The sequence below is a fragment of the Poromitra crassiceps genome, assembly GCF_964638095.1.
Source record: "Poromitra crassiceps genome assembly, chromosome: 21".
Classification (NCBI taxonomy): Eukaryota; Metazoa; Chordata; class Actinopteri; order Beryciformes; family Melamphaidae; genus Poromitra; species Poromitra crassiceps.
In genome coordinates, this window is record NC_139638.1 from 22,946,977 (window position 1) to 22,959,595 (window position 12,619).

The window sequence follows — 12,619 nt, forward strand, 5'->3', positions numbered from 1 at the left end:
GCAGCAGAAAAGGCTGCCCTGAAATTTCTGCTATAAAGTTGCTTAAACTCATAAAGCATTACGAGAAATTATATTTGGCCCTGTAGTAAAAAGCTTGATTCTTATTCAGTAAGTGTGGTATTTGTTTTCCCACAAACAAGCCAAATTCAGGAACATCAAAATGAGGTCAGATTTTGATCAACAATTCTGCTTGCGAATAGAATCAATCATTTCAGTCAGAAAGGTATACCCAACATCATTGCTATGCCAATAAGGAATATTGTGGAATATCCCAACATCATGTACTTCATATAGTCTTATGTGACAGGGACTGGTGTTTTGGGTAACAAGTAGGCCAAGGTAGTTTTTCAGATATTCTTTTACGGTATGAAAGTGCAGATTGTAGGCTTTCAAATGACGTGTCACACATTGAAATCTAAAAATAGATGAAGAAATATGCTTATTTGAATGTTTGTTTGTGCTTCTAAAAGCAGCAACATTCAGGGAAAATCACCCTGAAAGTTGTTTGGTTTGCCCTGGAACAAGCTTAGTTTGAATATTTAGTCATCCTGAAACTGTTGTTTATTATTGAGTGCATTCCTCAACATCTAAACTTCAAAACTGCAAAAAAATCTTGATTTGTGCAATGTCACGGTTGCCTACTTGTTGCTCCTTTCACTGACCGTGTCACATATTTGAATGATACATCAAATGACACACACACACACACACAAAAATCCAACATGATTTTCATATGAAATCCAAAATAAAAGCACAAAAAACATTAAAGAAGAAGAAGAAGAAGAAGAAAGCAGTGAAGGAAAGAAGGAACAGAGAAAGTTGAAAAAAGAGGTAAGAAACTAAAGAGGAAGCAACAGAGCGAGTCTTGGGAGGAAGAATAGAACAAGCGCAAACCATTAAGCACACGGCGCCACTCCGCCTACGCCCCCCCAATCCCGACTCTCTACCACCTTCCTATCCCTATGGCCGCTTTTCCCTGCCCCGCCTCCAAACACCACCCATACCCACCTAGCCTCTAATCCTACCTACCCCTCCCCTTGAATCTAAACTCTAGCACCTTCCTATCCCTATGGCCACTCCCCCCAAAAACCACCCATATCCCCCGAGCCACTAAACCTGCCCACCCCTTAAATCCTGACTCTCCTATCTCTAGCTACGACCATTTCCCCATGAATCTTAGTAAATGTCCATGACTGACTGAGCGAGTGAGTGAGTGACTGTCCTGACCTTTCCATCTTATGACCCCGGCGAGGGCGCTGACCCAGCGCTGTGGGAAGAATAATAGAAATAGAAAGAGGTCAAGCTGAGAACGAGGATGGTGGTGGTACTCTTAGGGATATCAAAATCCAAACCATCTGATTTGTGTCTGTGTATTTGTGTTTTTATCAAAACATTGCCAATTAGCAATTACTCTCAATTGTACGGTATACCCCGAACAATTAGCACTGACTGGAGATGAAGGAGCAGACAGGTGTGTGGCTTGCTTTGATCAGAGATGCAGAAGCATAATGAAGGCCTTGTGAAGTCTTATGACCTGCCTGACGTGTCTTTGGCATTACATGCAGGCCTGCATCTAGAACCAAGTATTAATATACACAATATGCAGTAGAACCTCTTGCAAAAAAAAACTTAACGAACCCTTGCAAAGCCCTTATAGGTTCTAAAGCATAAAATAAGCTTAGGGATGCATAGCCGCCAGCATACCGCAGACTCAACTGAACGGGCTCCAGCTAAGTGTGCCTATGGAAATGATCGTCTGACACGTGCCCGACGACAGCCACACGGACTCCATCAGGCTGAAGTGGAGCATGCCCAGGCCGAAGCCGAACACCATGTCGGTCAGGTGGTGCACGCCCAGCAGCACCCGGGACATGCCCACCAGGAGGGCCCAGAGCACCAGCAGGATGCGGAGCGGCACGGCCAGCACCAGGTGGGACAGCAGGAACTTGGAGACCATGGCGGCCCGGCTGGCGTGCGCGGCGGGGAAGGAGTACACGTCCATGGACACGTAGTCCAGGAAGCCCGGCGTCATTTCCCAGGGTCCTCTGCGCTTCACCAGTCTCTGCAGTCCGGCTACAGTTGTGATGTCAAGGATGAGGGCTGTCAAAAAAATAATAATAATAATAATAGAAATTTAGTGAGTGAGAGTGGTTTATGGAGAAAGTTTACCCACCTTTTTGATATGAGGCGGAGAGTTTACTCACCTATTTTCAGATCAACTGTATCAATCAATGAGGGGGAACAAGGTGGGTAAACTACTCACCATTGATAGTTTACCCACCTCTGTATATTTACCACTACGCCCCTGTACTGTATATCACACAGCAATTATTTTCAGGAGACTAAAGCAATAGGTTCCTGAAAATAATGACATTTTCCGCCATAACCACACAATCGGTCATTGGCGTGAACGAGAAGATCTAATTTGCCCTAATAAACCAATAAATTAAAAACACATGACATGCAACACTCAACACCACTAGCCTGGGTAAACCCAGCCCCCACGTGACCTGCTCTCAGACCTGCTCTCAGTCAGTCACTACCCAGGCTACAAAACCACACCAGGGAAGTGAAATCACTACCACAAACAAAAAGCGCCTGCACCAGCCTGGACCAATCAGCTTCTCCCTCCACCACTCCATCGGTGTGATTTGTAAATCTGCAGACTGCTGAATCAACAGGAACGAAATGGCACAGTTGCTTGAAAGAGCACCGCCCTTCACAGTGCATCGATGTGGAAACAATGTAACGCACGCCTCGTATATTACTGCTTCTGTTTGTTTGATCTTGGCTGTTAATATAATGTATAGAGATCAGTAATCAGGCACAAAGCAACTGGAGTAAATATGCAGGCTGATCACATAGCATGGTAACTAACAGTCTCTAATAGGGCGTCGAGCAACACTGGCTTTGAGACACACGTCTGTCTGTCTTTTACATACCGCATACCATACATTTGCAAAGGCCTTTTATAGCTCCATGGCACTCCCCAAAATATCCCCACCATCACCAGCTTTTGCTACTGGGCAAGTCCCTGTCTGTCTGCATCACACACACACACACACACACACACACACGCACGCGTGCACACACGCACACACATACACGCATGCACGCACGCAGACACACACACACGCACACACACACACGCACACACACACACACACACACACACACATCCGACTTCGCTTATTAGTAATCAGACAAATTGATGATGCTGTCTGCTCTGCTTTTCTATCACCGTTCCAGTTTAGAGCTTTATTTCAACTTCTGTTCAAGCTCCTTCAAATCAGACGGTTACTTTCAAAATAATGTAATTTAAACAAAAGGAAATACCCCTATTGATGCACGCTGGAGGAGAAACAGGTATTTCAACTAACAAAGTAGCAAACCTTGTATCAAAGTACTCATCGTGATGATAAGATTTCATATGTGGAGTGAAACTGGCTGTAAAGTATTACTCAAACGAATAACCTACTTACATTCTGGCTGACTTGATGCTGGTTCAGTAAGTGCCGCACTGAAAGTCGTCTCATCCGAGAGACACTTTTTTTCGGGTGGCTTATTCCATCATTCATTTCTGGGTTCCAATGGACACAATTTAAAGACAATTTAAAGTAATTCACTGTTAAGAAAGTCAGATTTCAGCCTTTGGGAAGCACTGATGTCATTATCAAGGTGCAAAATAGACCGTTTCGAGCGGGTGTGCTCTTTATATCGCGTGCCGTTCAGTGCCGGCCCGTCGCGTTTATCAGCCGGGAAGGTTGCAGGGTCAATTGTGGTGAAATTACAACTTTAACTTAATAAAAACCAATAAACTAGAAGTTAAAAGTATAAAAAAGATGTATTATTTACAAAACAGCAAAGTCACACAGAGCTCAGGTTCAACCCCCCTCATATCCTGTCCCTGGAGATTGACCCCGAACTCCCCCCACTCACATCCTTTTATAGCATTCCACATTAAGTCCTATGACAGAGAGCAGCAGCTTGATGCAGATCGCGCCCCCTAAGTCTTGAGGGAGGTATTACAACTTCTAAATTCACTCCACACCATCTATCACCTAAAACAGAACAGCTTGGTTAGCATGGTCACTTTTAGACCGAAGGAAAAGCCAGAAGTTTGTGGATATTAGTGGGTTTTTGGGGCAATCTAAAGGGGGCGCTAGAGGCGTCATCTCCATGTTAAGTGGGGAAAAAGGAAGCCATTGAAATATTAAAGACAATGAAATAAGTATGAATTAAGAAAGACGAAGAGGAGATGGACTAGCACGGGAAAGAAAAATAACAAGTCAAAGTACACTCAAGTGTTCAGGACATGAGACAATCACTGAAGGGGAGGAGATGTGAGTGTCTTTGCTGTCGGGCCCTGGGGGCCCTCAGGCAGTGCCCACCTGACACGTAGCTACTGAAGGTGAACCAGGAAGTGAAGCATGCTACAGCACGGCACGTCACATGACATTATGTGATGTCCTTCAAACTGACGAACACCAGTCAGTTCATAATCCAAAAAGGTTCATAGTGTCTATACTTTACTTAGATCGTTAGGTTTTCTTCTATATCAGACACAGGTTTTTGTTCCTACCTGACATGTTTTGACGGTAATCTGACAGGACGATCACGCCTCTTTAAACAACATCAGCTGTTTAAGGCACGTCACACACCATCTAGTGACACCTCTGATGAAGACGGAAGTATTACCGTCGAAACATGTCAGGTAGGAACAAAAACCCGTGTCTGATATAGAAGAAAACCTAACGACCAGTCAGTTCAGTTTGTTTTGTCAGGGTTTGTCTTCTGCATCTTCACCCTCTTGCATCACAAGATGCAGCTCTTCAGGCACGAGGGAGACAATTGGGCAAAACTGTGGTTTCGACGGTTTGGTTTTGGCTTTTATGAAAGTGAAAGTGTAACCCAGGTGAAATAACAGGATACCAGAGATGGGGAAGGGGGGGTTTCTCATGAAAGATAGAGTATGATTGAAGACAATATAAAAGTATAAAATAAAATGTTAAATAAAGAAAGCTATTCTTTCAGAATAATGCATATACATTTTTGCACCTTTTTTGTGTGTGTAAATGTTAAAATTCCTTTTGCATTGTAATAGCAATGCAACTGCTACATGTAAAATACACAAAATATGTGTGTAGTTCTATTTTGATTCATTCCCCCCCCTGTCATAGCCTTTAGATAATTTGTGGTGGCAGTGTGTGCTGCTCCTTTTCCCCTTGTGCAAGGGTTTGTATTCTGCAGTGCACTGCATCGTTGTGAAACACAATATTGTGTTGTCACTCAAATGTGGGGAATTTTCCCACCATTCTTACCTGGCTGTGAAAGCTTTTCACTAGAATAGGCTGCACAATCATCACCACAGTGTAGTTGCATGTTTCAACCACCGAGACAGCCAGTCTCTAACGGGCTACCTGTACAAGTTGCCGCAGAAACTGTTTGCTTGTCAGAAGGTTGTTTCTGCATGTACGCATAGTATGCTATCTAAAGGCTGGCTCAGACTACAGGATTTTTGGCCCGATTTACCCCTCCCGAGAATCGGAGGAGAAATCTGGCCTGGCAGCTTGCCAAGCTTGGTCGGGCCCGATGTTCGGCACCGATTATTTTGTAATGTGAGCGGTTTGCAGATCCAATCTTAAGCCTCCCGATCTGCTCACAGCCTCATCGGGGCCGTCCCGATCATATCAAACATGTTTGATATTTAGGACTGAAAATCTGCGCAAATACATCATCCTGCTGCTGCGCGAGCCTCCCGTCATTATCGTTAATTGACGCGGCTCATTTGATGCGCTGCACTGCAGGCATCAGATAGGCTACCAAATACCAACAGCACAGAACCATGAGTATTTTGGGGAAAATGTCACTAATTTATATCACAATGAATGACCAATGAATAAAAACGTGTTGTATCGTAGTTTTGAGCCCCTGCCAGTCATCTCCTACCTGTCTATCAGGCAGTGTGGGGGGAAAAAGGCATTGTTGCTGCGGGAAGCAATCCAGTCTATCCAAACTTTTGCCGATCTCATCATGACATGCAGCATGGGAATATAATTTAATAATATAATTTGGTAGCTGATGTGTTTGTGTTCTCACTTGTACAGACAATATAGAGTTGCGTTGTTTACACGCTTGCTAACTGCCGTGAGATTCATTGGTTTGGGGAGCATATGCTAGTCTGAGCCCACCTACTCGCCAAAGTAAAAGCAGATATTTTCACCTGACGCCTTGTGTGTGTATTTTTCTTGATTAACCACGGCACGAGCAGCCGACTAACTCTCCCTGTCAGTGAGAGCACCTCGTGTCCTGGGGCCCTGAATTGGAATTTACAGTTCAAGGGGAACCTGCTATATTGAGAATGGAAACGGCATCTCCAAGAAGTGCAACAGGTGTGGATATGTGGCCAGGCCTCCATAGATCAACTTGGATTGTGAGAAAGCCCACAATGCACCACTGTTCCTCTCTCTACCAAGCTCAATTATGGGAGTATTAGCACATGGCTAAACACATTGTGCATTCCCTCCTCTCAAGCTGGGTTTCCATCTAAGTGGACGGCAAATTTTAACCGAATTTTCAGAAAGTCGGCAAAAGAAAATGTGAAATAATGCGTGTTTATGCGCATTATAGAGCTGTCGATCACCTCGTGTTTTGAGGCTACCTCTGCTGATCTGCTGCTAGACCCGACATGCGTCGTCTTGGAGGCAGGCAGCGACCGACACGTTAAACGTTAAAAGTTTCTTGATGATCCACAAAGGTATCCTACATTAGATGCAATTTCTGGATTACCAGGTGGTGCCCCTCTTCCAACTCGCCAAGCACACTACAATCCACGGAGCAATTCTAGAAGTGAGTCACATTAACATTAAACCCAACTTCTCTCTCTCTCTCTCTCTCTCTCTCTCTCCCACTCTAGCGAGGGTGAGAGAGCACAGTCTGTGAGTCTAACTGACTCTTGGTGGTCCAGTCAAAAGGAATTAGAGAAGCTATCCACTCCTTCCTTGTGTGTGCAGTCATTTGTGTCTGGTCTGCCTGCAGCCCTGTAGTAGGAGGAAGAACCGCATGGTGACTGGAGGCGGGGTGAATATGTAGTTGTTACTACATACTCTTTGTTACTACATATTCTTTATTACTACTACTACTTTATTACTACATAATTGTTACTGTTACTGTTACATTTGTTGCTTTTTAACTTATTTTAATGTTTACATTTGACATTGTAACCTATGTTTCTCTCTTTCATTTGTTTTTATCTGATATGTTCATAAATTGAAATTGTAAATCTTGTAAGTTGCTTTGGATAAAAGCGTCTGCTAAATGCAATAAAGTAAAGTAAATGCAATAAAGTGAAGGTTGTTTTGGGGGAGACCAGGTTAGTTGACTAGCCCATCTACCCTCAAACCAAACATCCCATAATGAAAGTTGGCTCATTGGACATTATAGGAGCGTTTTAGCGCTGTTCTAGTTTGCAACTCTACAGACATTAGGTAAAAACACACACACACACACACACACACACACACACACACACACGCACACACACACACACACACACACGTCAGGACCACGTTGCAATCGCACAGAGGCTTCCCCTGTCCCGAACGATGAATACTACAATACTGTTGGGGGCGTGTTTTCGGGGCGTTTTAGTGGCTGTACCATGTAACCACGACTTCCTGGTTTCAGATCCAGTCTCTACATGACAGCCATCAAGATGAAGAAAGGAGGACAGCACTCCAAGTCGAATACTTTTATTGCCACACAGACGTTTGGGGCACTGGCAGCAGCCCTTCTTCAGCGTGTGAAATGGCAATAATACACAGGTGGGCATGAGCACATTTTATTTGATTTCTATGCATGGCAGCCTCACATCTCTCTCTCTCGCTCTCCTCATCTAGACTATCTTTTCTCTCTCACCCTCTTTCTCTCTCTCACTCTAGTCCCTCTCAGTGAGGAGGAAGCTGCTGATGTGACGCTGTGGCTTTTACGGGCATGATCACACCTACACAACGCTTTTGGGCATCAACACGCCTATATGGAGCTTTGCGCCGAGATGACGGCAAGCGCAGCGGGCCGACACGCCCACAATTAGGGCTTTGCGCGGCGCTATTCCATCGCAAAACGGGCGTGAAAGCAAAATTACCGCCGTTGCGACGATAGAGCCCTTACAGTCTACTGTTTAATTCAATAATCAACAACAACAACAACAAATATGTTTTTCTATATATTTGGGGGTCTATGAGATGAACAGGTCTGTGAACCCACGGGCTGTTGAATAACATGAATGAAAAACACCTTGTTTTGTAGCCTCAGAATTCGACTACACTCTGTATTTTCACTGCGGTCTCCATTCATAAAAAGGCCTGACTTTTTCATACATGTAACAATCACAATAGAATTAATTTACTTCATTCACTTTCAATTCAAGAGAATACGTGAATCATACAAGTTTGATGGGAATGAGTCACAGACTTGACTTGAATTGAAAGTTAATTCACGTCATTCAAAATTGTCCAGGCCAGGGGGTGACATGGAGCCCCTTTAGGGAGGTTTCAATGCCATTGCAAATTTTCCATTGGTTCTTTAATGGATAGGGTTTTGTGGTCACTGCTGTGGAGTAAAGTTTGTCAGGCCTCAGGGGGCCCTAACAGACTGGGGCCCCAAGCAGTTGCCTGCCTTGCCTGTTCACAAGCTGCCCCTCTGCTGTCGCGGCCTGTCTTTTCCATTGAAAATGGCCCAGTGGGGAAACAACGCTATCTCTGCTGTGGCTATGGGTGGAAACCCGTAATTACACATCCGGAAGAACAGAAATGACAGGCTCTGGCATGACAAAAACGGCTCGGAAATTGGAAACTACGCAAATTAATATTTAAGAACACGAATAGCCTGGTTCGGTTCGGCAAGTAGCCTACTGTTTTATCGTGAGGGCCTTTGTGAATGGAGCCCACAATGAAAATACAGGGTCCTTGTGTGAGACTATGATTGAGTGAAACGAGTGAGTAGTCTAAATTCTCAGGCTGCTTGTTTTCATGACGCACGCGTGTTTCTATAGGCCTATTTGAGTGTTGAATTGCAACCTAATATTGTTGGAACGGTTAGTGGTGTAGAGTGGCATTTACCAAGCAGCAGGTTGACCAGGACCTCTTGTCCAGCCAGAGTTTCGCTCCTTGTGAGACACACGATAGTCCCGATGATCCACGTGATGCCGTGCCCCGTGAGTGCGAGCAGGGTGACCATGGAGCGGCATCCTCCCCAGGGCGACGACGCGTAGGCGCAGACCCCCATGCGCTTGGACAGGCTGATGTCAATGGCGAGGAGGGCGTTCATCGCTATATCCTTGACCGAAGGGTTCAACTGCATACAGTCTTCTTCTGGCATTTTGCCGGGCTCCCTCCTGTCCTTGTTGGCACTGTCGGTAGGTTCCTCGCTCGGTAGGCTTGTCTGGTTTTTGATCTGGCCCGCCTGGCGCCTCGCGTTGTTGCCTCGGCTCTCGGACGCACCGCCGCCGCCTCGGAGGGGCTGGTTCAGGGACATAAACTCGGGTCGGCCCAGGACGCTGTTTCTCTCCCGCGTCCTGGCTCTCAAGCTCTGACTAGAGGGCATGTTTGGATAGGTCGCCTCTTTTGGGTGCAAAAAAATTTGTCAATCTTCGAAAGATAATTCAAGCGAATTGGACAGTGAAATGTCCCGAGATCAACCCCGCGGCTCCCGTCCTTCCCTATTGCCTCCTGTGGCCTAATAGATATATTTAGAGCGACTGGAATGTGCTTTGGCCATGCTGTTTACCGCGACCATGCAGGCATGAAGAGTGACTGGCATTTGCTTCGGCCAATCCAGTGAAACACGATCTACAGGACATATAAATAACACACCATCATGAGCATCTTGTTACACCATGCAACCATACAAATAACATGATTGTGCGCCTTTAACACTACTGCATCATGTAGAACATGTGGAAAAAAACTAACATGGATTTGATCAAGAAACGTGCAAGAAATGCGCAAGACTGGCAAATGTTGTCATCTTACCAGGCGACGGGTGAACATGGCCGATATTTATAGCATCACTCAAATCTCTCCAGCACAATCCGTATTCAGAAGGCAACACTGACATCCAAGGAAGGAACCGCACGAGAAAATCTAATGCCCGATTTAGTTCGCTAAAATCAGTCGTTCACATTCAGCCACAGACTGTGTTCAGTGAAGAAGACGGGCGAGCCCAGGCAGGCAGGCAGGCAGACAGTGCAGCATCTGTGTTTTCCTCCCAGCAGTTTTGACGTAGCTACTTTACGCACAATCCCAATTCATCCTCGGCGGTGCGCTCTTTTATGGACGGGAGTTGTCCAAGGTGCTTAAATGGATTTAGCGGCAAAGCAGAGCAGAGCACTGTCACTGTGAAGAAGACCCTCCTAGACGAACTGTTTAGACCTAAAAACGACTTTAGTGTGAGAGGGGCTGGATTTTGAAGGGCAGAGCTGCAGCCATACGCACCGGCACCCCCCCCCCCCCTCCACCCCCAAAAAACCTTTAAAATCCACCCCCTCCCTCTCACTAAGATCAGAGAGAGAGAGGGGGGGGGGGGGGGGGGAGGGTTTGAAACTCACATACTAATTAATTCATTCTGCCCCAGTATTCGTTAGGAGGCCTGCCAATATGTGCAGACATTGAACATTAATATAATTAGAACATCCTTGCATACCAGACTAGTGCAGTGCCCGTTCCCCCCACTGCTGTAGAGAGCGCTGTTTGCTTGTTTATTCAAAATTGATTACTAATAACAAGTCACCAGCAATACACCTGTCAAATGTGAAGTAGCCTAGATTGGAAGGATGGTTCTAGACATATGCGAAGCGGACGCACGCACGCACACACACACACACACACACACACACACACACACACATACACGCCATTAGGCCGGGACTCTCATCAAACGTGAAGTTTGGAGCAGATTTGACCATGTAGCTACAGTTGAGTTACAAACCACTTCCCGTGTAGCCAGTAGGTGGTGCTATGACTTATGCGTGTGTCCAAATTGCAGCACATTCCACACTGCACTTCCTCAGGTTGCCAGCAACACATAATGCCAGTAGGTGGCGTTATGACTGTGCGCATGTCCAAATTGCACCAAATTCGACACTGCACTCTCTCAGGTTCCCAGCAGCAGACTTGCTAAGTGTGAAGTCGATCAGACGAACAGTTCTCGAGATATGCGATAAACAGCGGGTCAAAATGCATCCTCTCCTCCGTCATTGCCATGATGTTATATTCTGTAGAGAAACAGACACGGGGAGGGGCTCTGCGCCTGGGGGAGGGGCTCTGCGCCTGGGGGAGGGGCTCTGCGCCTGGGTTTTTTAGAAAGGAGGGCGTGTCTGTCAGAGCGCACCGCTCGCTGATAGGCTGCATCAATGCACCCTACAGCATATCCTCTGGCTTGAAAGCGTTCTTTTATTGTGATGGCTTTTTCCTGGAAATCATTGTCCGAGCTGCAATTTCTGCGCAATCTCAGAAACTGTCCGACTGGGATGTTGTTTATCAGCTGTTTACAGTGGTTGCTATCAGCTCTTAGGAGTGTCTAGTGGTTTACGGAAAATGGTGGTTTGGAGCATGTCATTTGTATCCTTGCTGATGGTAAGGTCCAGGAAGTTTATCTCTGTGAGGCTATGTTCATGGGTGGCCTGGCCTGGCCTGGACAATTTTGAATGACGTGAATTCACTTTCACTTTCAATTCAAGTCAAGTCTGTGACTCATTCCCATCAAACTTGTATGATTCACGTATTCTCTTGAATTGAAAGTGAATTGTCTGAAGAAGGGCTTGCACCTGAAGTGTCATAGGTGGTATGGTACACTAATACCATTTCCATGGGAGCATTATAGTGTCTGGACTGTATTTTTCCATTCTTACTAAACACAATTTCCAGTGAGGCATGTCAGATGCCACACTTCACTTCAAAAATGTCACTTCAGTGTGGTGCATGTGAGGACAGGTCGCGGTTCACTCACCTCCTCTCCTCATCATTTCCTCCGTGACCTGCTTTGACCGAGGAGTCGAGGAGGAGACGTGAGGCGAGGAGACCAGGAGAAATCCTGACCAAAATGCACCACAGCAATGAGAGGCAACAATGACAAACAATCTTAACAAGGCATCATTATAATATTATATAGACATAACATGTTTTTATATCTTTCGTACTCCAGTGAGTGAGTGGCTCTATGAAGGGTTCACTCTGTCATGTTCCCATTGGATGAGAAATAGAGTTTCTATCGGTGTTTGCTGTATTTACCGCCTCCTTTGAAGGCAGACAGAGAGAGTGAGCGACAGATAATTTCTCACCTTTTATTGTGTGAAATAGGCTAATATAGTCATAGATGTAGCCTATTGTGTAGAATTGTGAGAAATGCAATGAAAATTTCAAAAATGTTCTGGAGGATGGACCCCCTGTCAAGTTTGTGTCCCCATGCACCACTTTCCAAATAAATCCTGAATAGCCTACTTAGTGACACTGGAAAATTTGCTGTTGAACCAAGTGGACACACATAGCCTAACCCAGTGATACTCAACTTGCAGCCTGCGGGCCACATGCGGCCCGCGGGCGCCCCCTGTGTGGCCCGCGAT

The 12,619-nt window shown here is 45.6% G+C and overlaps 1 protein-coding gene across 1 annotated transcript; it reads right to left on the reverse strand.

The window, feature by feature from the left end:
• Positions 1 to 1,146: 1,146 nt before the first annotated feature.
• LOC310795415 (inactive phospholipid phosphatase 7) lies at positions 1,147 to 10,111 on the reverse strand. Its single transcript, XM_083657443.1, has 3 exons — positions 10,032 to 10,111; positions 9,120 to 9,848; positions 1,147 to 2,100 (listed from the first exon to the last, which is right to left on the reverse strand). Exons 2-3 carry the CDS (start codon positions 9,601 to 9,603, stop codon positions 1,712 to 1,714), a joined length of 873 nt encoding a protein of 290 aa, XP_083513569.1. The 5' UTR covers positions 9,604 to 9,848; positions 10,032 to 10,111; the 3' UTR covers positions 1,147 to 1,711.
• Between the last annotated feature and the right edge of the window lie 2,508 nt (positions 10,112 to 12,619).

Bases quoted from the DNA above. Each gene is read 5' to 3' on its own strand.
- LOC310795415 (XM_083657443.1), bottom strand. From the start codon at position 9,603: ATGCCCTCTAGTCAGAGCTTGAGAGCCAGGACGCGGGAGAGAAACAGC. The intron at 2,101-9,119 runs GTAAATGCCACT...TTTTTTTGACAG, and splicing joins CCTGGTCAACCTGCTGCTTG to CCCTCATCCTTGACATCACA.